Raw genomic sequence first — 22,395 nt, 5'->3', positions numbered from 1 at the left:
GTAGTCAGCACCTAAGGCCCCGCCAGGAGTTCTACCACCGGGGCATATTGTGGGGGACAGGGCATAGGACCCCCCTCTGCGCTGGAGAGCTGAGTGCAGCCCGGCTGGGGGGCAGCGAGTGCGGTACCTTGGGGGTCGCTGTGCAGCCAGTAGTGCATCTCCACGGAGCAGGCCAGGCCCGAGGGGCCCAGAAGGGGGGTGCGAGCCCTTGCCACGGACACCATCTGGCCTGGAGCCAACTCCACGCCCAGGTAACTCCCTAGGCAGGAAACACAGGCCACAGCAGGGGAATGGTCACCCCTCCCCCACTGCCCCCAGGCCCCTCCCCCACTGCCCCCAGACCCCGCCTGCCCGCCCTCCCCTCCCCCACTGCCCCCAAGCACCGCCTGCCACCTTCCCCTCCCCCACTGCCCCCAGGCGCCGCCTGCCACCTTCCCCTCCCCCACTGCCCCCAGGCGCCGCCTGCCACCCTCCCCTCCCCCACTGCCCTCAGACCCCGCCTGCCCGCCCTCCCCTCCCCCACTGCCCCCAGGCACCGCCTGCCATCCCTCCCCTCCCCCACTGCCCCCAGGCGCCGCCTGCCACCCCTCCCCTCCCCCACTGCCCCCAGGCGCCGCCTGCCACCCCTCCCCTCCCCCACTGCCCCCAGGCGCCGCCTGCCACCTTCCCCTCCCCCACTGCCCCCAGGCACCGCCTGCCACCTTCCCCTCCCCCACTGCCCCCAGGCGCCGCCTGCCACCTTCCCCTCCCCCACTGCCCCCAGGCGCCGCCTGCCACCCTCCCCTCCCCCACTGCCCTCAGACCCCGCCTGCCCGCCCTCCCCTCCCCCACTGCCCCCAGGCACCGCCTGCCATCCCTCCCCTCCCCCACTGCCCCCAGGCGCCACCTGCCACCCCTCCCCTCCCCCACTGCCCCCAGGCGCCGCCTGCCACCCCTCCCCTCCCCCACTGCCCCCTATAGGGCGGGTTAGGGGGTAGGTAGGTCTCCCCTGTGGGGTGATGGGAGTGGGGGTCTCACCGGTGGAAGGGTAGGGGGCAGGGGTCTCCCTGCGGGTGGTCTCACCTGTGGAGGTGTTGGTGGTGTGGTCTGCCCCAGGCAGTAAGCCCTTGCTGGCTTTCTCCCTCACCCACTGCAGCTGGCCCACACTGATGTCCTTCCAGCCCCTAGCCCCAGCCTCGAAGGTCGATGTCCCTGCAACACACCAAGTTTTCACAAGCCTCGCCTGGGCCCCTGCAGCCCCCGGGAGAGCGAAGCCTCTCACCAGGCGGTGCCAAGAGCCCTGCCTGCTCCTGGCCTGAAGGCGCGCGCTGCTGCAGCCGTCTGTGCCCACAACCATCAGCACCGGCGGGGCAGCTGGAGACATGATCACATGCACTACGGCCTTGGCTAGACAAGCCAGCGCATTACCCTGAGCCCCGTGGACCCAGGGAGCCTGGGGAGCTCTGGATGGCCTTGCTGGGTAGGTGCCCTGGGCCTGCCTGACTCCCCTGGGCTGAGGTTTCCTCTCCTCCCCCCACTGTGCCGCAGCATGCCCGCTCCTTGTACCTGGGCTTCACTCACGTGACCAGAGCTAGGCCCCCAGGCGTGTCCAATAGGCATTCATGTGGCTACCTGTGATGCCCAGGTGACTTTCCAAAGGGAGGGTTCCTGGCCTGACAGTTCTCTGGGCTGGATCGAATTTATCTCTGTGTCTGCAGAGAATCTAGCACAATGGGGCCCTGATTCTGAGCAGGCTTCTGGGCATTTCCATCTGCTAAGTGTAAAACAGCAGCACTAGGGTTTGGCCAGCCAGGCGAGGAGCCAGGGTTTGGAAATGCAGAGTGTCAAAGTGCTGGTGTCAAAGCCCCAGCTGTCACTGCAGAGTGCCAGTCTGCCGAGTGGGCTGAGCACTGTCCTTACTGACCAGATTCAGAAGCACAAAAGCACTGCACGATCCAGAGATGTGAGTAGGGAGGAAATCCGAGGCTGGGAGGGTAGAACAGGCTTGGATGGCAGCAGGGCAGGAGGTGAGGACTCAGGGGCGTTGGCAGAGTGGTGTGTGCAGGGATCCCAGGGCTGGGATGGCAGCAGGGCACAGGTGAGGACTCAGCGGCATTGGTAATGTGTGTGCCCAGCCCCTGCCCACAATCTGCCTGCTCTAGCTGGTGCTCTCAGTCCCGCACCTCATGTTAATATCACAGCACCATGGAGCTTTCTCCCACCCAGGCCAGCTGCTGCGTGATCCTTTACCACAATACTTCTCATCGGAGCCGTCTTCACACGTCTCTGTAAAGTCGCAGGCCAGCTCTGCGCTGATGCACTTCTTATTGTCGCAGGTGAACTCCTCTGGGGTGCAGGGCGTGGTGGGGTCAGTGGAGGAAGGCGTGGGGGCGATGACCGGATTGCCTGGAGAGGGTGAGAGCAACAGCAGGTCAGGGGGCACTACGGCAGGGGCTATACTGGGCCCTAGTGCTCAGCTAACTGCCTGCAAACACAGACCCAGCCGGGGCACTGCAGGCCCCTCCGATGTCTCCTTAGCACAAGCCGCACTGGAACGTTACCGAGAGCGGAGACCGGAGGGGAAGGTCTCTGCTCTTCAGAGTGGGGGTCACTCCAGGAGAGGCCTAGTCTCTTTCCCCCCTGTTCCCCAGCCCAGCCCCACCTCCCCTCATGACACACTGCTGGAAAAGTCCCACTAGGCACCTGTGCCATGCACTGCTAGCCGTGGAAGAGCCTGCCCCATGTGACCAGCCAGTGTGGCCCAGACCACAGGTGGCTCATGGACACGGCTTGAGTCGTGTGTCTGCCAGCCCCCCGGCCTCCCCTGGGCTTTTCCCCCTGAACCGCACCCCACAGTCCCACCCCCATCCCAGCTCGCCCCAGCCTGCCTCGCCTGGTACACCATGGGTAGCTGGGGAGTCACTGAACCTGTAAAGGCTTCCCACATGTGGCAGTAGGAGGAGGAGGGGGCTGGGGGAGGGGGAGCAGGAGGGGTAGGTCACAAGGGCCGGGGGAGGATTTCCTGGCTTCCGGGTGTGTCGATGGGACACTTGCCTGGTTTGTAACAAAGTTGGCTGAGGGAATAAACATGGCAGAGCCCGGGAGGGGGACCTGAGGCCAGGTGGATTAGCCACTGGGCCGATGGGGCCTGTGCCCAGGGGCCCCAGCCACCTGGGGAGCTCCCAGAAAAAATCCGCCACTGGGCAGCAGAAGCCTGGAGCTCTGGCTGCTGAGGGGGCAAAGCTCCCGCACCTCGACCCCGCTCTGCCACAGCAGCACCCCTGCGCCCCGCACCCGCTCCCCAAAAGCAGTGCCCACAACTCCATCCCTGGCAGAAGCTGCGGGATGGGGGAAGGCCCTCCCAGCCCCAGTCTGACCCCATCCCAAGCAGAAGCCCCGGGTGGGGGGAAGTTCCCCCCAGAGGCCCACAACCCTGTCCCTGGCAGAAGCCCCCGAGCAGGAGAAGACCCCGAGCCCCGACCCTAGTCCCCCACAGAAGCGCGTGGCGTAGCGGGGGAAGCCCCAGCACGCGGATCCCCGTTGTGACCCTGGGACTGGAGGAGCTCTCACTCCCTGCTGCGCCCCAGGCCATGGTGCAAAGACAGAGCTTCCTCAGTCTTGGGGCCGCGCAGCGGGCGGGGGGGGGAGCAGGGAACAGAAAGGTGCAAAAGGGGTTGTGGGACTGCAATGGGGTGGTGGAATGGAGAGGACGCTGGGGAAGAGGCAGAAAGGGGTCTGGCTATGGGCGGGGCCACAGGCAGAAGGGGCGGAACAGAGGCGGGGCTGCAGGTGGCTGGAGTCTGGAGGGACTACCCACTTGCTCTGGCCCAAGGCCCCAGAAAATCTTACTCTGCCTTTGTCTGGGGCTATAGCTAGAGGGGCTGTATGGGGCAGGCAGACGGCTAGCTGGAGAGAGAGACAGATAGGTTTTAAGCCATGCTGTGCTGCATGGCGAGCAGGGAGTCAGGAGTGGATGACCTCACAGCGCTGAGGTTGACCTGAAGAAGCTGCCATCAGCGACAGGACTAACCTTGCCCTGCCCATTAGTCCCGTGGAGAGGGAGTTGAGGTTAAAACTCCAGTCCAGCAGCTGGAAAAGGGTGAGCAAAGAGACCTGTCTGGCGGCTCACCTGCAGCCCGGATGCAGCCTGGGGATAGAACCAAGTCATCCAGGGCCATGGTGCCTTTCTGTCCTGTTCCGATCATGCCCTCAAGAATGATCTGCAGGGACAGAACAAACTGCGGGTAACATGAGGGAGCAGGCTAGCGCCTGCTCCCCAGGCAGGACACCCCAGATGTCACACAGGAATGGGGCCTGCCCCATGGAGTCCCAGCCAGGGGTATCTGCCGGCACTGCAAGAGGCTGCGAGACAGAGGATGGAGGGGCCATCTCCTAATAGGCAAATGAAAGCAAATGGTGTGTTGTGATGCAAGACCGATACCAGCGTGATTCGTTTCCCTGGAGAACCTTGGCTTAGATGGGGATGGTTTCAGGGCATGTGGGTGGATGCGGGGGACATATGGGGGTGTGAGGTGGGTCTGTGTATTGAACGTGTATGTGATGGTAGGTCAGTGTGTAGGGTATGGAGGGGGTCAGTGTTTAGGCTGTGTGATGAGGGTGGGTCAGTGTGTAGGGGGGATAGAGGTGGGTCAGTGTTTAGGCTGTGTGATGAGGGTGGGTCAGTGTGTAGGGGGGGTAGAGGTGGGTCAGTGTTTAGGCTGTGTGATGAGGGTGGGTCAGTGTTTAGGCTGTGTGATGAGGGTGGGTCAGTGTGTAGGGGGGATAGAGGTGGGTCAGTGTTTAGGCTGTGTGATGAGGGTGGGTCAGTGTGTAGGGTATGGAGGTGGGTCAGTGTTTAGGCTGTGTGACGATGGTGGGTCAGTGTGTAGGGGGGGTAGAGGTGGGTCAGTGTTTAGGCTGTGTGATGAGGGTGGGTCAGTGTGTAGGGGGGATAGAGGTGGGTCAGTGTTTAGGCTGTGTGATGAGGGTGGGTCAGTGTGTAGGGGGGGTAGAGGTGGGTCAGTGTTTAGGCTGTGTGACGATGGTGGGTCAGTGTGTAGGGGGGGTAGAGGTGGGTCAGTGTTTAGGCTGTGTGACGATGGTGGGTCAGTGTGTAGGGGGGGTAGAGGTGGGTCAGTGTTTAGGCTGTGACGATGGTGGGTCAGTGTGTAGGGTATGGAGGTGGGTCAGTGTTTAGGCTGTGTGATGAGGGTGGGTCAGTGTGTAGGGGGGGTAGAGGTGGGTCAGTGTTTAGGCTGTGACGATGGTGGGTCAGTGTGTAGGGTATGGAGGTGGGTCAGTGTTTAGGCTGTGTGATGAGGGTGGGTCAGTGTGTAGGGGGGGTAGAGGTGGGTCAGTGTTTAGGCTGTGTGATGAGGGTGGGTCAGTGTGTAGGGTATGGAGGTGGGTCAGTGTTTAGGCTGTGTGATGAGGGTGGGTCAGTGTGTAGGGGGGGTAGAGGTGGGTCAGTGTTTAGGCTGTGTGATGAGGGTGGGTCAGTGTGTAGGGTATGGAGGTGGGTCAGTGTTTAGGCTGTGACGATGGTGGGTCAGTGTGTAGGGTATGGAGGTGGGTCAGTGTTTAGGCTGTGTGATGAGGGTGGGTCAGTGTGTAGGGGGGGTAGAGGTGGGTCAGTGTTTAGGCTGTGACGATGGTGGGTCAGTGTGTACATGTGGAGGGTGTCAGTGCGTAGGGGGTAGGGTGACCAGATGCCCCAATTTTATAGGGACAGTCCCGATTTTGGGATCTTTTTCTTATATAGGCTCCTATTACCCCCCACCCCCATCCCGATTGTTCACTCTTGCTGTCTGGTCACCCTAGTGGGGGGTAGAGGGTGTGAGGGGTGGGTCAATGTACAGGGTATAATTCATTCCCCTAGGGCAGCTCGGCTGCAGCACCCAATTCTTAGTGCTGGTCCAGCTCTTTAATCCGCCTTCCTGGCTGGGGTGTGTGAGGCACGGCAGGAGACCCCATGTCCTGTCCATGGCTGTGGAGCATGGCAGGTGGGAACTCTCCCCATGTCCTGTGCCCCCTGCACTGGGGCATGGCTGGCCAAGGCCTGGCTCATTGGGGCACGGTCATAGTGTGACTTCAGAAGTTGATGAGCAATGAGGTTATGGGGATGCAGGGTCAGGCTGGGAACAGGGCTGAAATGGCATCCTTGGAGCCTGAAAGCCCCTGTGATCCCCAAGAAACGTATCTCCTGGGCAGGGACATGCCCCATGCTGCCCCACCCCTTCCTGGGAGGGACCCCTCTAGCGGCTCCGAGGGGATGAGGCCGCTCATGCCCATTCTCTCCTTTGCCCCTTCTGAGCGGGTGGCTTTGTGCCATGTCACGAGCCTACTGGGTCCTGGCTTAAAACCCACATTGCCTTGCTGCTCCATGGCAAGAGATGGGCCTGGCGCCCTGTGCTGGCCCAGCCCCCACGGTGGCACCAGAAGGGTTTGCTGCCCACCTGGAAGTTCTCGGTCACATTGAAGTCCACTTTCCCCCTGAACCAGTAATCGCCCAGGTCCCCAGCCCTCGCGTGCATGAGCTGCGTGACGGAGTTGGTTTGGTAGTAGATGTTGAGGCTGCCGGTGGCCGAGTCGTAGAGGTGGGAGTAGAAAACGAGCTGGACCCGGAACAAGCACACAGATAATAACTCTGTCAAGCCCTGCCACTCAGTGCCAGGCTCAATCCCTGCATGCCCAGGAGCAACCAGCCAGGAAGGAGGCCCTCGGCTCCAGCATGGTTTTGGCTCAGCCACTAAGCCCAAAGCAGAGGTGGCATGAGGAGTGCAGGGCAGCTGCAGAAGAGCCCCTGGTTTATCTGGGTGCTGGCTGGAGTGTGCCCCGCAGCTCTGCCTGGCTCTGGACCATGCTCTCCTCACCGAAAGATCCCAGGAGATGCTGTTCAGCCTACAGCACGACCCTCACCAGCCAATCAGCACCCAAACTTCCTGAACGTGCCTAGCGCTGGAGAATCCTGACTGGCTGGTGAGCAGGTCAATGTCCCTCCTGCCCAATGGGGTGGTGCCCAGGGCTCTCTTTGACTCAATGAAATCCAGAGTTTAGGAATTTTAAGCCTAATGATCTGCTGAGGCTCCCATAAAATACCCACCTCATGCAGCTCATCCCCAGCCCTTCCCTTTGCTGCTTAGCTGGGAGCTGCCAGGAGCTGAGCACCAGCTGGATGGAAACACCCTAGCTGCCTTGGGCAAACACAAAGCCCAGTGGCACCTTTAAAGTTCAGTGGTTTCCAGCAAGCCTTGAAGGGCTGGTTCTCCCCAGCAGCAGCCCCCAGAGGGTGAGGTGCGTGTGGGTAAAGAGGGGCCCTGCCTGCAGTCCCTAGACACTGCGTAGGAGCCACTCTCAAGATGTCAGCCATCCTTCCCTGGCCAGGCAAAGCCAAGAGGAGACTGACAGCCGGGTAGCCCAGGGGTGACTTACAGAGCAGCTGCTGGTCTTGGTTGCTTGGAAAACTGGACTAATCAGTCTGGCCGCACCGCTGCTCAGGTCCTGTGGGCCGGTACTGATGTAGAGGAAAAAGCCTACGGGAGATCAGCAGCACACGTTGGGATGCCAACTGTCTAACCACCCTTGCCCTGCCCCGTGCCCTGCCCCTTCTCCGAGGCCCCGCCCTGCTCATTCCATCACCGCTCCCTCCGTCGCTCGCTCTGCCCCACCCTCACTCACTTTCAGTAGGCTGGGGCAGGGAGTTGAGGTGCAGGCGGGGGTGTGGGCTGGGGTGTGGGCAGGGGTGTGGGCTCTGGGCTGGGACCGAGGGGTTCAGAGTGTGGGAGGGGGCTCCTGGCTATGCCTGGGGCAGGAGTTTGGGGTGCAGGAGGGGGCTCCGGACTGGGGCAGGGGGTTGGGGTGTGGGAGTGAATGAGGGTTGTGGGCTCTGGGTGGGAGTTTGGGTGCAGGAGGAGGCTCCAGGCTAGGGCAGGGGGTTGGGGTGTGGGATGGGGTGAGGGGTGCAGGCTCCGGCCAGGTGGCACTTACCTCAGGCAGCTCCCGGTCAGTGGTGCAGTGGGACTAAGACAGGGTCCTGCTTGCCCTGGCCCCGCACCATTCCCGGAAGCGGCCAGCACAACTCTGCGGCCCCTGGCAGTGGGAGGGCAGGGATCTCTGTGTGCTGCCTGCATCCCGAGCACCGACTCCGCAGCTCCCATTGGCCGGGAACTGCCTTAGCCCCGCTGCGCTGCCAAAGAGGTAAGTGGGGCCAGGGAGCTCCACGCGCTGTCCCGTCCGTGAACTGCTCCCAGAAGCAGCCACAACATCCCTGCGTCCCCGGGGGGGTGGGGGGGGCAGGGGGCTCTGTGCACTGACCCTGCCTGTTGGCACCCCCCCACAGTTCCCATTGGCCGCAGTTTCTGGCCAATGGGAGCTGCAGAGTCGGCACTAGGGGCGGGGGCAGCATGCAGAGACCCCCCTTGCCCACCCTCCAGGGGCCTCAGGGACGTGCTGGCCGCTTCCGAGAGCAGCGGGGGGCCAGGGCAGACCAGGAGGGTTGGCAACCCTAAGAACATATTCAGTACAGCCCCCCAGGCTGGCTTTATACCCAGGCCCCATGTGTTACTGGGCATGCACCATGCTGTACCTGCCGGGGGTAGAGGGGGCAGTGTGGCCTAGTGGGCAAAGTACTGGAATGGGATGTGTGCTCTAGGGGGACCATGGGAAAGTCACTTCCCTGCTCTGTGGCTCAGCTTCCCCAGCTGTAGAATGGGGATAATGACAGCGCCCCCTGGAGCAGAGATGTCCTGCTGACTAGCGCTCCATGTGAGCTAGGGATTGTTGTTAGACCTGTCCAGTAACTCCGCCTCCCAGAAAGAGTCCCCAGCAAGAAGGATGAAGAGAGGCAAATACTATAGAGAGAAATCTGCCACCTGGGGCAAGGCCCCCAGCTTTGCCAGTGCCCCCGCCTCAAACAGCAGACACCTTTGCAGACTAGGGCCCCCTCCATGCACTTGCACATTTGGTTTTTAATTTTGTGACCTTCCCTGCACAAGCCAGTTCCCATGGTGAACTGCTCACTGGTGTTTCACTAGCATGCTCCCCAGTGGGCATGGAAGGCACTCTCCAGCAAGGCAAACAATACGCAAAGGGCGTTGACTGCAGGAAGGAAGACAAAGATCTGGTAAGATTTTGCTTGCATAAAGGTCTGAAGGCCAAAGAGAGCTACTTTAACTTGGGGACTTCTGATGCCATCACCCACCCCTGGAACAAAGACCCTGTTTGAAACAGACATGAGCACATCAGAATGTACCTGTGACAACTGAAAAACCCAACAGTCAAAGAAACTAGCGAGCTAAGGACGGAGCAGAGTGGCAAGGTGGCTAGGACAGTGACTTAGGACTTCTCTCCCAACGCCCCCCTTCTGCGCTGGCGGGGGCAGAGACACCTCTTGCTGTGCATGGGCACACCGAGCACCATGTCAGAACGTACTGACGCAGGAGAGCAGCTTTGAGCCGGAACTCGGGGACGGGTGTTTGGGGAGAGACTGTCAGACTCAAAGGTCACTCTGATGTGCTGTGTCAGAGGGAACAGTTCATCCTCGATGGGAACAGTAAGGTGAGGTTGCTTTTATCTCCTCCCCAAGGGCTCAGAGGTCCCAGCCTGTCCCAGGTGTGTTGGCAGGGGGTTAATGTTTAACATTTGTTATGCTCTATTTTCTTGGCAGTGCCTTCCAGTAACCACAGAGCTTGCTTTCCAGGAGAACATTATGGCTGTCCCCTTACCCAGAACCACCAGCAGAGGGGTCTAAGACACGGCTTTGGAGCCTGCTCCATCCAGCCATCCCAGAGGGCCCGCGGTACGTTGTGGGAACCCACATAATCAAGGTAGTAAAGGCAGCCAGTGTGGAACCTGCCCCTAGCATGGGTGTGATTCCATGAGCCCTAAGAACCAGCCTGGGCCCTGTTCCGTGACTGAATAACTGAGCAAGCAAAGCATCAGCTTGTCTTGGGCTCGGACGGGCTTGCCTTGTGCCAGGCCAGGGCTCAGGGCAGGAAATATTCCAGGGAAATCCAAACCCGCCCTCTGCATGGAGTCCTCACAGCAGTAGGAGCAGAGCTGAGCCAATCCTAAAGTCACAGTGACCTGATGACCAGGATGGGACAGGAATGGGCGGGATCTGCCAGCTGCTTCTCCCTGGCCTCTCCAAAGAGCGTTACCTGGCCCCACACACCACTCCAGGCAGCAGCATTCCGGGGGGCAGGGAACAGGGTCAGACTCTGGCATCTATTCAGCCCTAGACACACACAGAAAACCACCCAGCCCCTTAGCAGCCCAGGCCCCTGGTGCATCCTGGACTCTGCTTCCCTCTCCTGACAGGAGGGGCCCAGCGCGGGGGCGGGCGACCCAGCAGCCCTAAGTGGGTTGCAGAGGTACCTGTCCTGCTGTTGCTGCTGTGGTCCCGTGTGGGGGTGCGGGCTGCAGGCGCGAGGTGGAGGCTTGTGTTCCTGACCCAGGTCGGGTAATCGGGCGCAGAGACCCAGTCACACCAGCCCGTCTCAAAGGAACAGGGGGTGAAAGATCCTGGAAGGAGAAAGGAGTTGGCAATAGGGGTGACACCACATGGGGGTTCCCCTCACCACCCGGCAGGAGGGCTCTGCAGGGCATCCCCAGGGCTGGAGTCTCCCTTCATTATCCCCTTCATGGTGATTGCTCTCTCTTGCATGCGCACACAGGGTGCTGCCCTCTTCCCGCTGAGGGGGTGTGTGAGAACAGCCGGTACTCAGTGGCATGGGGGGCAATGTGGAAGGTGGCACCAGGCTCAGTTCCCCAGCCCTGGCGGGCAGGAGAGCTGGGGGAAGACCCACTCCGCTGCCCATATGAGCACCCCTGGGGCTTTCACCAGGATGCCCAGCAGACAGTGGGGAGTTGTCTAGAGCAGCCTGCAAAGGGAGCAGAGGCTCAGGATCAGGGATCCGAGCCTGGCAATACAAGAACCACTCAGGCTAGGCTGGCTCACATCCAGGCCAGAGATACCCAGTAAGCTGGCTGGGGGTGCCTGGGTATGTGTGCACACGTGGCACCGCCCTTTCTAGGAGGAGCCAGAACTGCGTGGCTGGGGGTCCTAGGTCCTAGGAGCAGGGCTCTGGGCCTGGGGGGAGGTTCCTGGCAAATACAGGCTTGGAAGGTGGGGTTAGGCTGCTTCAACGCCTCCCCATCCAGCCGGAACCAGGCAATGCCAAAGTTCCCAAGTCACAGAATCATAGAAGATCAGGGTTGGAAGGGACCTCAGGAGGTATCTAGTCCAACCCCCTGCTCAAAGCAGGACCAGTCCACCTAAATCATCCCAGCCGGGGCTTTCTCAAGCCTGACCTTAAAAACCTCAAAGGAAGGAGATTCCACCACCTCCTTAGGTAACGCATTCCAGTGCTTCACCACCCTCCTAGTGAAAAAGTTTTTCCTAATATCCAACCTAAACCTCCCCCAAGCCCAGCTCATGCAGCAGGGTGGCACATGGCAACATTTGGCCAAACTCTGAGCTCTTGGGAGCCATTCAGGCATGGAGCCCCCCAGCAATCCTAGCCTGCTCCCCAGGGTGGACTGGGAAAGACCCACTGGGTCCCATCCACCTCTGACTCCAACACACATACACTCTGTGGTTCCTGTCTGGATTTAACAGCATCACGGCTCTCGGGCCCCTGGAGGCCAGTGCTCCCCGGCCCACCAACGCTGCCCACTCTCCAGCCCTGGCAGCTGGTGCTCAGCGCTCTCTGGCCTGGGAACGCTGCCTGCTCTAGGGCCCCTGATGGCTGCTGGTCTCCAGCCTGGGAATGCTGCCAACTCTACAAACTCTGGTGGCCAGTGCTCTCCAGCCCAGGAATGCTGCCCGCTGTCCTGCCCCGACAGCTGGTGCTGAGCTCTCTCCTGCCCGGGAACACTCACTGCACTCTGCGGTGGATTCGTCTGACAGATCCCCGCAGTTGTCGGTGCCATCACAGAGCTGCTCCAGCTGCACACATGATCCACGGCTGCAGTTCCTCTCCTCCCAGCCACACACTAGGCTCAGGGGCGCTGAGTGCAGGCAGGAAAGGGTTAAGTCGCTCAGAGAGATAGGGCAAATCCCAGCTTTGCAGGGCTGGTGCCCACTCCCCAGAGATGGCCTGGGCGTGGCAGGTTGGTAGTGCTTGGGGCCTCCCGGGGAGTTGAGGGGGCATGAGGCTGTGAGGGTTGGGAAGAGCTGAATGCTGCTAGCTGGACTTAACCCTTGCTGCGGGTCCGTGGCCGGGGCAGCTGGGCCCAGCTGGCTGAGAAGAGGGGCAGTGGGACTGTGTAGCCAGCACAGTGTAGGTGACTGGGGCTCTGGCTCAAGTGCATTACGGGTGTCGGAGCGGGCACAATGTGCAGCCCCAGGGACACTGTTGGCTCTGGCCACACGTAAGCTCTGGGCACAGGCTTGGGCCCACTGAGCCGCAGTGGGCCCTCTCCAGCCAGTGGCGCGCTCACTTCCTCTGACCCCTTTGCCCAGCTCAGGGGTCCCAGAGAATCCACAACATCAACAGCCAGCCAGGGGGGTGGAAGTAGCTGGCCACAGTGCAGCGAGAGTGCCCGCTTTCCCACGCAGCAGCAGCCCCTCAGAGGGGGTCATGTGCTCTGGATTGGGGCTCTGTCCTGCCCTGGGCATGCCGAGGGGAGTTGGGGGAAGCTAAAGGAATAAGGGAAGCATCTGGGGGCTTTGCACTGGCTCCCTCCTGACTCCACAGCCAAGCGCAGCACCCCGGGTAGAGGCAGGTGCGGGGGGGGCATGCTGCCTTACGTGGCAAGCCACAGCTCCTGAACTCCACGTCGTCCAGCTGCAAGGAGCTCTGCTGCGAGGAGAGGGTTATCTGCCAAGAGAAGAGAAACCCCGGTGTGGGCACAGCCTAGGCACCAGGACAACTGACACGGCCCAAGGAGTGGGCATGACTGGCACAGCCTGACCACCCACAGCCTCTGGGTTCCTTCTGCTCCCTCTTCCCCCTCCCCTCCTGTGAGAATGGGGAGGGGGAGAGACTTCTGGGCGGGAGGGATAGCTCAGGGGTTGGAGCATTGGCCTGCTAAACCCAGGGTTGTGAGTTCAATCCTTGAGAGGACCATTTAGGGATCTGGGGCAAAAATTGGGGATTGGTCCTGCTTTGAGCAGGGGGTTGGACTAGATGATCTCCTGTGGTCCCTTCCAACCCTGATATTCTATGATTCTGCCTGCTCTTCCCCCGCAGGTGGGGCAAGTAGCCACTGTGAGGTTGTTTTCCCCCAGCCAGGGCTGACAAGAGCCCCGCAGCAGGTGTTGCAGAGTTTTGCATTTGCTGGGCATGCCCCCTGTCCAGGGCCCATCACACATGAGCACTAGCCCCTCTCAAAGGGGGTCTGTAGACACAAGCCTGTCACATGTGGACGGTCTAGAGCCTGTCCGGTCACTGGCCTGGTTCTATGCTAATGCTGTGGGCCAATATTGAACCGGTGCCCTGATCTCCAGAGCCGGCTGATTCCCATGTGAGCTGCAATGTCTACCCAGCCCTTTCCCAGCCTTTGCAACTCTGCGCTTCCCTGGGAGGTAGGAGTGGGGCTGCCCCACAGGCCAGTGTCCCACGCCCCACACATTGGAGGGCCATGTATCAGCACATCACGCCTAGCTAGCATGGGAGGCCTGCATGTGCTCAGGCTCTGCCAACTTGGCTCAGGCTGTTGCCAGGGGGCGCAGAGCAGGCTGAGGGTTGGTTTCTCACCTGGAACTCCCCTGGCACCCGGCCTGTGTATGCAACCAGCTCCTGCCAGGCAGAAATGCTGCTTTCAGGGCTCTGCCACAGCGTTATGGTCTCACTGTCATACGTCAGCTCCACCCACAGAGCCGGCTGCACTGTCTTGTTAAGCCCTACAAGCAAGCCAGGATACATGATCACATGGTCTCTCCTCCAGCCTTGGACACCCCAAGAGTGCTCCAGCCAGTGATGAGCTGCCAAAATCTTAACAATGGGTTCCCTCCTCACCCCATGAGGGGGTCGTTGCCCACCCCCACCCAGGACCCCTGCCCCATCCACCCCCCTCCCCTGTCCCCTGACTGTCCCCAGAACCGGGCAGGAGGATCTTGTGGGCCACCGGAGTGGGTGCCCACCCCACCCCTAAGAGCCAGAGGCACCTGTCAGGGGGCAAGGTGGGGAGTCCCGGCGGTGCTTACCTGGGGCGGCTCCCAGGAAGCATCCAGCAGGTCCCTCTGGCTCCTAGGGGCGGGGGAGTGTAGCTGGGGGGGAGCAGGGGGAGTGGCCGCTCCCCCCACCGATCACATCAAAAGTGGTGCCTTAGGCGCCGACTCCCTGGGTGCTCCGGGGCTGGAGCACCCACGGGGAAATTTTGGTGGGTGCAGAGCACACACCGGCAGCTCCCTGCACCCGGCCCCAGCTCACCTCCGCTCCGCCTCCTCCCCTGAACCCACCGCCCCGCTCTGCTTCTCCGTGCCCCCCCACCCCGCGCTGGCTTCCCGCAAATCAGCTGTTCGGCGGGAAGCCAGGGAGGGCTGAGAAGCAGGCTGCGGCTTCCCGCTCAGGCCGAGGGTGGTGGAGGTGAGCTGGGGCGGGGAGTGGTTCCCTGTGGCCCCCCCCCGGGTTACCTGCTGCGGCGTGGGCGGCCCTCCTTGTGCCCCCCCCCCACCTGAGCTCACCTCCGCTCTGCCTCCCTGGGCCTGAGCGGGAAGCCGGCACCTGCTTCTCAGCCTGCCCCGGCTTTCTGCGCGAACAGCTGATTCGCGGGAAGCTGGCGGGGGGGGGGGGGGTGGAGAAGCAGAGCTGGGTGGCGCGTTCAGGGGAGGAGGCGGAGCAGAGGTGAGGTGAGTTGGGGCTGGGGGTGGGGCGGGGAGCTGCCAGTGGGTGCTCTGCACCCACCAAATTTTCCCCTTGGGTACTCCAGGTGCCGGTGCGAACCGGCTCCAGCTCACCACTGGCCCCAGCATGACATGCCAGTCTCTAGTCACCAATTCTCTCAAAACGGGGTGACTGGGCAACAAAATGGCAGGTGAAATTCAGTGTTGGTAAATGCAAAGTAATTCACATTGGAAAACATAATCCTAACCATACATACAAAATGATGGGGTCTAAAATAGCTGTTACCACTCAACAAAGAGATTTTGGAGTCACTGTGGATAGTTCTCTGAAAACATCCACTCAATGTGCTGCGGCAGAATGTTGGGAATCATTAAGAAAGGGACAGATAATAAGACAGAAAATATCATGTTGCCTCTATATAAATCCATGCTATGCCTATAACCTGAATACTGCATGCAGATGTGGTTGCCCCGTCTCAAAAAGATCTATTGGACTTGGAAAAGGTTCAGAAAAGGGCAACAAAAATTATCAGGGGTATGGAACAGCTTCCATATGAGGAGAGATTAATAAGACTGGGACTTTTCATCTTGGAAAAGAGACGACTAAGGGGAGATATGATTGAGGTCTATAAAATCATGACTGGGGTGGAGAAAATAAATAACGAAATGTTATTTACTCCTTCTCATAACACAAGAACTAGGGGCCACAAAATGAAATTAATAGGCACCAGGTTTAAAACAAACAAAAGGAAGTATTTTTTCACACAACACACAATCAACCTGTGGAACTCCTTGTCAGAAGATGTTCTGAAGGCCAAGACTATAACAGGGTTCAAAAAAGAACTAGATAAATTCATGGAGAATAGGTCCATCAATGGCTATTAGCCAGGATGGACAGAGATGGTGTCCCTAGCCTCTGTTTGCCAGAATCTGGGAATGAGTGACAGGGGATGGATCACTTGATGACTCCCTGTTCTGTTCATTCCCTCTGGGGCACTTGGCATTGACCACTGTCGGCAGACAGGATACTGGGCTAGATGGACCTTTGGTCTGACCCAGTAGGGCCATTCTTATGTTCTTCTAGCATCAACCAGTGCCATCCTCTCATCCTAGCTAGGGCACAATGGTGCCCCCCACTCAAGTCTTCTGCACAGCAGCACAGAATGTTGCTGCTCAGGATGCGAGGCCAGCCTGGCTTGTGCTTTACACTTTCTAGGCAACTGGGAACTAGGACTCCTGAGTTCAGTAAGGTTCTGCTTTAATTCCACCAGAAGGACCAAGTTCTGGTGGCCTGGAAGCTGGAAGGGTCTCTCTCGGTCCAGTGGCCCTCTAGAGACCCAGACAGAGTATGATAGATTCTGACCCTGTCCCTGGCTCTGCCATTGACTCACTGGGTAAAGTTGGGCAAATCCCTTCCGCTTCGGTGCCTCGGTTTCTCCAGCCATAACATGGGGATTATATTATTCCCCACATCACAGGGAGACTGAGAGGATTCAGAAATGTCTGTAAAATGCTTATGGACCCTCAGAAGGAAATGGGCAAGTGGAAGGCAAGGGGCTATTTAGTAGTAATACCAATGGTATCTGGTGCTCAGTAGCTGCTAAAACATTGACAATTCAATTTATACAAGGAATATAAGCACTGCCAGATCGGATCAGATAGGGCTCCATCAAGCCCAGATCCTGTCTCCAGAAGAGTCCCGTACCAGCTGTCTTGGACAGGCGTGCACACCTCCCTATACCAGACAATAGCACATCAACCTGCTGGGAGCAACCCCGCCCCGTCAATTGTCCTGGCCAGCTGATCCCATCCCAGCCTCCACCCTCTGCAGCTGCCCTGGCCCCTCCAGTGCTCCTTTGACCACTAGGCACAGCTCTTGTCCCTGTGCTTGTGTCAGGGGCAGGAGAGGCTGTGACATCCCCCAGCAGTGCAGCACTGCTGTAGCAGACAGTGCAGTGGGTGCACCTTTACCTGTTTCCCACAGGCGATACCATGCTCTGATCTCACAGGTGGCTGCTGCTTGTCGCATCACAGGGGACCTTAACCTAGCGATGGCAGCAAACGTGTTTCTGCGCATCTCTGCAGCCATGTACCAGCCTGGGGAGAGCATACATCAGGAGGGGTATTCACATTGCAAGGGCAAGGCAGAGAAGCAGACACATTCCCTTCCCTGATCCACTTCACGGGAAACAGACCCACCGCGACTGCCACACCACGCGTGTTCTCACCAGGAGTCTCAAACCGGGCTCTAGTTCTTAGGCTCTAACACAGACCACCAGGAGGAATGCCCCCCCAGGAGAAAGAACAGGAGGATTGTGGCACCTTAGAGACTAACCCATTTGTTTGAGCAGAAGCTTTCGTGAGCTACAGCCCATTTCATCGGATGCAAGCTGTGAAAACAGTTCTCATTCCTGTGCAGCACTACCAGTGCGTGAGGCAGCATTTACCCCGCTTTATCTGACTGCATGATTCCATATACTCCTGAGAACTGAGTCACTGTTAGCTGTGCAAAGAGCCGTCTCCTCTGCAGCTCATGGCACCTGGAGCAGCCTTCCCCCACCCTTTCTTCTCTGCGTCTCCACTTACGCCAGCTCCTTGCACAGGCCTCCTTATTTCTGACTACCTCCATCATGCCTCGTCCTTTTCTCAGGCCTGGTCTACACTTAAAATGTAGATCAACCAAGCTGTGCCGCTCAGGGGTGTGAATGGGGAGGGTCCCAGAGACAGGGCTTCAGCCCAAGCCTGGATGTCTACGCTGCAATTTTATAGCCCCACAACCCCAAGTCAGTGGACATGGGCCAGCCCCAGGTGTTTAATTGCAGCATAGACAGACACAAAGCCAGCATGTGTCTTAAAGAATAAAGGCAAAGCCCAGCTACAGAAATACCAAATTCTGTCTAAGTGCCATGAAGTCATGTGACTGGATGGGCCTTTCAGGACTCCAAGGGCCAGACTTCCCAGTGCCCTACATCCTGGGTAGCCCTTTACTCCGGCCGAGAATGGGAAAAGCCCCCCATTTGGGTAGTTCACAGCAGCTTTGCACTGGCTAATAAAGAAACTGGCTCCCAAATTCCCTTGCGAGGTCTGAGGCCTTTTTCTGCAGGAAGGTGCAGCAGCCACAGTAGGACAGTCGCAGCCATGAGCTAAGAAGCAGAGAGTCACATCCTCACATTCCCTCTAAATTACATCAAAACAATGTCATATCCGGCTGTGAAGAATGTGCTTCTGTCCTAACAGTGCCCACCACCACCAACCAAGAAACAGAGCTTAAAAAGTTTAAAGAAAACTTTGTTTGACAGCGTTCTGCCTGGCAAGGAACCACTTCTCAACAGTGGATGCATCCAATGAAGTGAGCTGTAGCCCAAGCAAGCTTATGCTCAAATAAATTTGTTCGTCTCTAAGGTGCCACAAGTACCCCTGTTCCTTTCTCAACAGTTGTGATTGTGAAATCTCTACTTCTATTGTTTTGCCTTTACGGGCCCCACTTCTCTATTGTTTATCTGTAGGGTCTCTGTCTGGTTCTTTGATTGTTTCTGTCTGTGGCATAACTAATTTTGCAAGATTTAAATCAACTCAGGTGCTGGGGTCTGATTGGGTAAAGAATGGTTTCACAATGGGCTAAGATGGGTAAAAATACTGTCTTGTAACACTTCAGTTTACAGTGGTTGGTGACGGTAGAGCTAAGCAGGACTCAAGTTTCACTATATAAACTGGGATCCAAAAGGAAGTTCTTTAGCACCCAACTCCAGGACACAGCCCAGGATCAGAGCTGCCAGACCTCAACACCTGCCAATCATACTGTGCAGAAGCTGTTGCTCCAAATGACCTGATCCTGCCTGGCCACCAGGAAAAGTTCATCTGCCTTATTGGGAGTGAGGAGCATTGTCTGCTTAGCCTGTGTGTTCTGTTTTGGTAACTGTTAATAAATAGAGAATATTACTGTGCAAGGCTCCTTCACTGGTAAAAGACTCTGCAAACCCACAAAAGATTACATCCTGAGCCCTAGGAACTGGGTAAGGGTAGGTGCCTTTCGCCCAGAGCATTAGGAACTGGGTAAGGGTGGGGGTGCCTAAATTAATCAGGTTATACCTTGAGCCCACAGAATGGTAAAGGTGGGTGCCCTAGAGTGTATGGTGCAGGTAACACCCTGGCTTTTGTGCATTTATAATCCCAGCATTAAAGCAACAGGGCTAAGGATTCCCAAAGAGCCACCGTGTGCTGATCACAGGTGGATCTGTTCTGAAGACCACAGTGCACCCTACCCCTAAACACTCGTCAGGTACAGCTGCTGCAGGGAGGGAGATTTTTTCAGCTCTGATACCCCAGTGCAGCGGTAAGGAGAGCAGCCACTGGCTACCCAAGCTATTTACTTGTTCCCATAATATAAGAACTAGGGGCCACCAAATGAAATTAATGGGCAGCCAGTTTAAAACAAATAAAAGGAAGTTCTTGTTCACTCAGCGCAGTCAACCTGTGGAACTCCTTGCCTGAGGAGGTTGTGAAGGCTAGGACTATAACAGGGTTTAAAAGAGAACTGGATAAATTCATGGAGGTTAAGTCCATTAATGGCTATTAGCCAGGATGGGTAAGGAATGGTGTCCCTAGCCTCTGTTTGTCAGAGGGTGGAGATGGATGGCAGAAGAGAGATCACTAGATCATTGCCTGTTAGGTTCACTCCCTCTGGGGCACCTGGCATTGGCCACTGTTGGCAGACAGGACACTGGGCTGGATGGACCTTTGGTCTGACCCAGTCTGGCTGTTCTTATGTTCTTATGTACCCAGTGGAATGTGGTGCGGTTACCCAGATCAGTGCCCCGGGTGTGATCGGCGCTGGGTCCTGTCCCCAACATGGCGATGCTGGCTCGGCCTGTGACCCATCTGTAGGCAGAGGTGCTCACATCCTTCCATCCACAGTTACCCTCTTCAAAATCGCAGGTGAAGGGAGTTCCCAGCGTGACTGATTCTTTGTGATAACCTGCCGGGAAGCAGAGGAGAGTGATTAGTGCTTATGAGGGCTGGGCAGCACTCATTCCTGAGAGTAGCAAATTCCAGGATGTTTCTGTTGGTGATAAATCAGCAGCATCGGACATTTAGGGATTCCTGGGGGAGTGGGTAGGGGGTGGGGGATGAGTGGAATGGGTGAGGAGAGTGGGTACTTAGGTGGGTGGGTAAGTGGCATGTGGATAGCTTGAGGTGGCTCTCATGGGGCCTGTGTGCCAGGCAGAGCTAGCAGGAAAGCGACAGTTGCGTAGCTCTGCAGCGCATTTCGCTCATTCAGGGCCTTTGGCCCATCCTTGTGTGATGCAGTGGGGCCCTGGTTCTAGGATTCCCAACTCTGACTGAAGCTATTCCGGGGGTTTTTTTTTCCCCAACATGACATAATGTAATTTTCTTAAAATAGCTTATTAAAATCTCCTGGATTCCTTTCAATAGTCGCCGGGAGATGGATACTGATTCCAGGAGACTCCAGGCCAATCCTGGAGGATTGGCAACCCTACCTGGTTCCCTACTCTTCTCTTGGAGCAGGTTCAGGGTCAAGGACCCCTGGGAACCCGAGCCTCTTGGGCTGCAGATTGCTAATCCCAGGAAAACTGCTATGCAGGAAAGAGCAGCCAGAAGCCAAAGAGCAGAAGTCAGAGGCAGCACTCACCACACTGGTTCTCATCGGAGCAGTCCCTGCAGTCGCACACAAAGTCACACACCCCCGGGGCAGGACTGCTGCATCTGTTGATGAAGATGGACTGGATGCCAGGGTGAGGCCAAGCTACCAGAGAGGGTAAAAGCCAGCATCAGGAGGGCCAGCCCCAGGCAGCACTGAGGCCTGTCCCTGGCCACTGGCTGCCATCTCTGCAGGGGGTTACAGCCAGAGCATGACACTAGGTTGTGAATCCTGAGGCTTGGGGGCCTGACAGGCGGGGAGCCTCTGTACCTGCGATGTTCATATGCCCCTTTGAACACTCCAGCACCTGCAGAGCTAGGCTGGGGATTCTGCCGGGGGAGATTGCAGAGCTGCCCTTTCCAGCTAGGCTGTAGTTTGGCTTGGTTCTCATTCACATCAGCCTGTGGCTGCAGGAGGAAGATGGTGGCTTTTGGGGAGGTCATTTACCATGATTCATGGGCTGGAGAGTTAAACATGAATGGAGGCAAAATCCCAGTGAAAGTCACCATGTGGTGAAAAAGAGCTAAGACATCTGCCCCATCAGCATTTGGGGCTAGGAGGGTGGGAACTCATTTGCCTCTTGGGATCTGGATTTGAAGACCCACAGGCTACATTTGAGCTCTGGATTCTCCTGCCTTACAGTGGCATGTCTCAAATACACCATAAAATACTTCTGATGTCGGGGGTGGGCACGAGCCTGGTCGCATGATTAGTGCTCAGGATGCTGGGGGTATATTGCCAGCTCTGGGAGAGAGCAGGTTCCAGTGGGAAATGGGGCTTGAGATCTATTCCCAGCTCTCTGTGACATCTTGGGAAGTCACTTCCCCGCTCCATGCCTCAGTTTCCCCATTGTAAAATGAAGATAATGGTGCTGACCCAGCCTTGTAAAGGGCCTTGAGATCTGGAGATAAATATGTAACGCCAGCAGACCAGGCACCAGCTCATGCCAGGGTTCCATGTCTCAACTGGACGCAGGGTCACCAGACAGCAAGTGTGAGAAATCAGGACGGGGGTGGGGGGTAATAGGAGCCTATATAAGAAAAAGACCCAAAAATCGGGACTGTCCCTATAAAACCAGGACATCTGGTCACCCTGACTGGACACATGTGGGTTAATAGTGATAAAATAGGTATTAGAATTATAAGAAAGTTTTTAGTGTCTAGACTCTGTTGAATACTTGTGAGTTGTCACCTGTGTTCATCTTACCTATAATATCTGTGCTCCAGACTGGAAGATAATGTTGGAGCAGGAGTATTGGGACCCTCTGGGACTGAATTGCCAGAGAGGAGAGGGACATTAATTAGTGTGGGAGCTGCTCTTCTACAGAAATTATGCCCCTCCCCCCCACAAAGAGGAGACCTGGCAATACCAGGTGGGCTCTGGTTCGTTCTTACAACTGGAAACTCCCCACATCTGGACTGACAAACTGTTAACAAAAGGACTCCTATAGCTGGTTTGCTGCTCCCTCCCTCCCTGTGAGGGTGAGTCACCTGAGTGGCCGCTGCCCCTCTGCTGAGTTTGCAGCTCAGAGCGTATGGCAGGAGAGGGATAAAAACCTCAGACCAAAGGAACTAAGGTCTCTGTGCTGCTTGGACTCAGGCACAGGGGGACACAAGCTGTTTTTAGGCGTAACCAAGAGATCCTTGCCTGCTTAGCCTGGGTTAGCCCTAAAGAACATACAGAGCTTGCTGATGACAGAAGCCTACATTATCTTTTGAAATCTAAGACTGTAATTCATTTGTGTCACCTGTGTGTCTATATTTGCTGGCTTGCAAATAACTCTCTAATTTCCTTTTCCTGTTTAATACATCTCCATATAGTTTACTACAGGATTGACTACAAGCTTTGTCTTTGGGGTGAGACCTAAAGCACAACTGACTGGGATAATTGACTGGTTCTTTGGGATCAGAAATAACCTGAACGTTGCTGTGATTCTTGGTGTAAGGGGCCATCTACCACAGAGCTATGA

General features: G+C 57.5%; 1 protein-coding gene across 1 annotated transcript in view; it reads right to left on the bottom strand.

Moving 5' to 3' along the window:
* Positions 1–20,709, bottom strand: part of MAMDC4 (MAM domain containing 4) — a 44,100-nt gene extending 23,391 nt beyond the window's left edge. The window contains exons 1-15 of the mRNA XM_073314804.1: positions 20,697–20,709; positions 20,418–20,531; positions 19,569–19,742; positions 18,660–18,683; positions 16,739–16,864; positions 13,680–13,825; positions 12,731–12,800; positions 11,860–11,988; positions 10,354–10,500; positions 7,411–7,511; positions 6,435–6,593; positions 4,109–4,199; positions 2,230–2,385; positions 1,063–1,191; positions 128–259 (exon numbers count right to left, since the gene is read on the bottom strand). Coding sequence (XP_073170905.1) covers positions 128–259; positions 1,063–1,191; positions 2,230–2,385; positions 4,109–4,199; positions 6,435–6,593; positions 7,411–7,511; positions 10,354–10,500; positions 11,860–11,988; positions 12,731–12,800; positions 13,680–13,825; positions 16,739–16,864; positions 18,660–18,683; positions 19,569–19,742; positions 20,418–20,531; positions 20,697–20,709 — 1,711 coding nt within the window. The remainder of the gene's footprint in view (positions 1–127; positions 260–1,062; positions 1,192–2,229; positions 2,386–4,108; positions 4,200–6,434; positions 6,594–7,410; positions 7,512–10,353; positions 10,501–11,859; positions 11,989–12,730; positions 12,801–13,679; positions 13,826–16,738; positions 16,865–18,659; positions 18,684–19,568; positions 19,743–20,417; positions 20,532–20,696) is intronic.
* Positions 20,710–22,395: the final 1,686 nt, after the last annotated feature.

Source organism: Lepidochelys kempii, chromosome 16 (assembly GCF_965140265.1).
Source record: "Lepidochelys kempii isolate rLepKem1 chromosome 16, rLepKem1.hap2, whole genome shotgun sequence".
NCBI classification, from domain to species: domain Eukaryota; kingdom Metazoa; phylum Chordata; order Testudines; family Cheloniidae; genus Lepidochelys; species Lepidochelys kempii.
The sequence above is the reverse complement of the archived record's forward strand: the minus strand, read 5'-3'. Positions and strand labels throughout refer to the sequence as shown.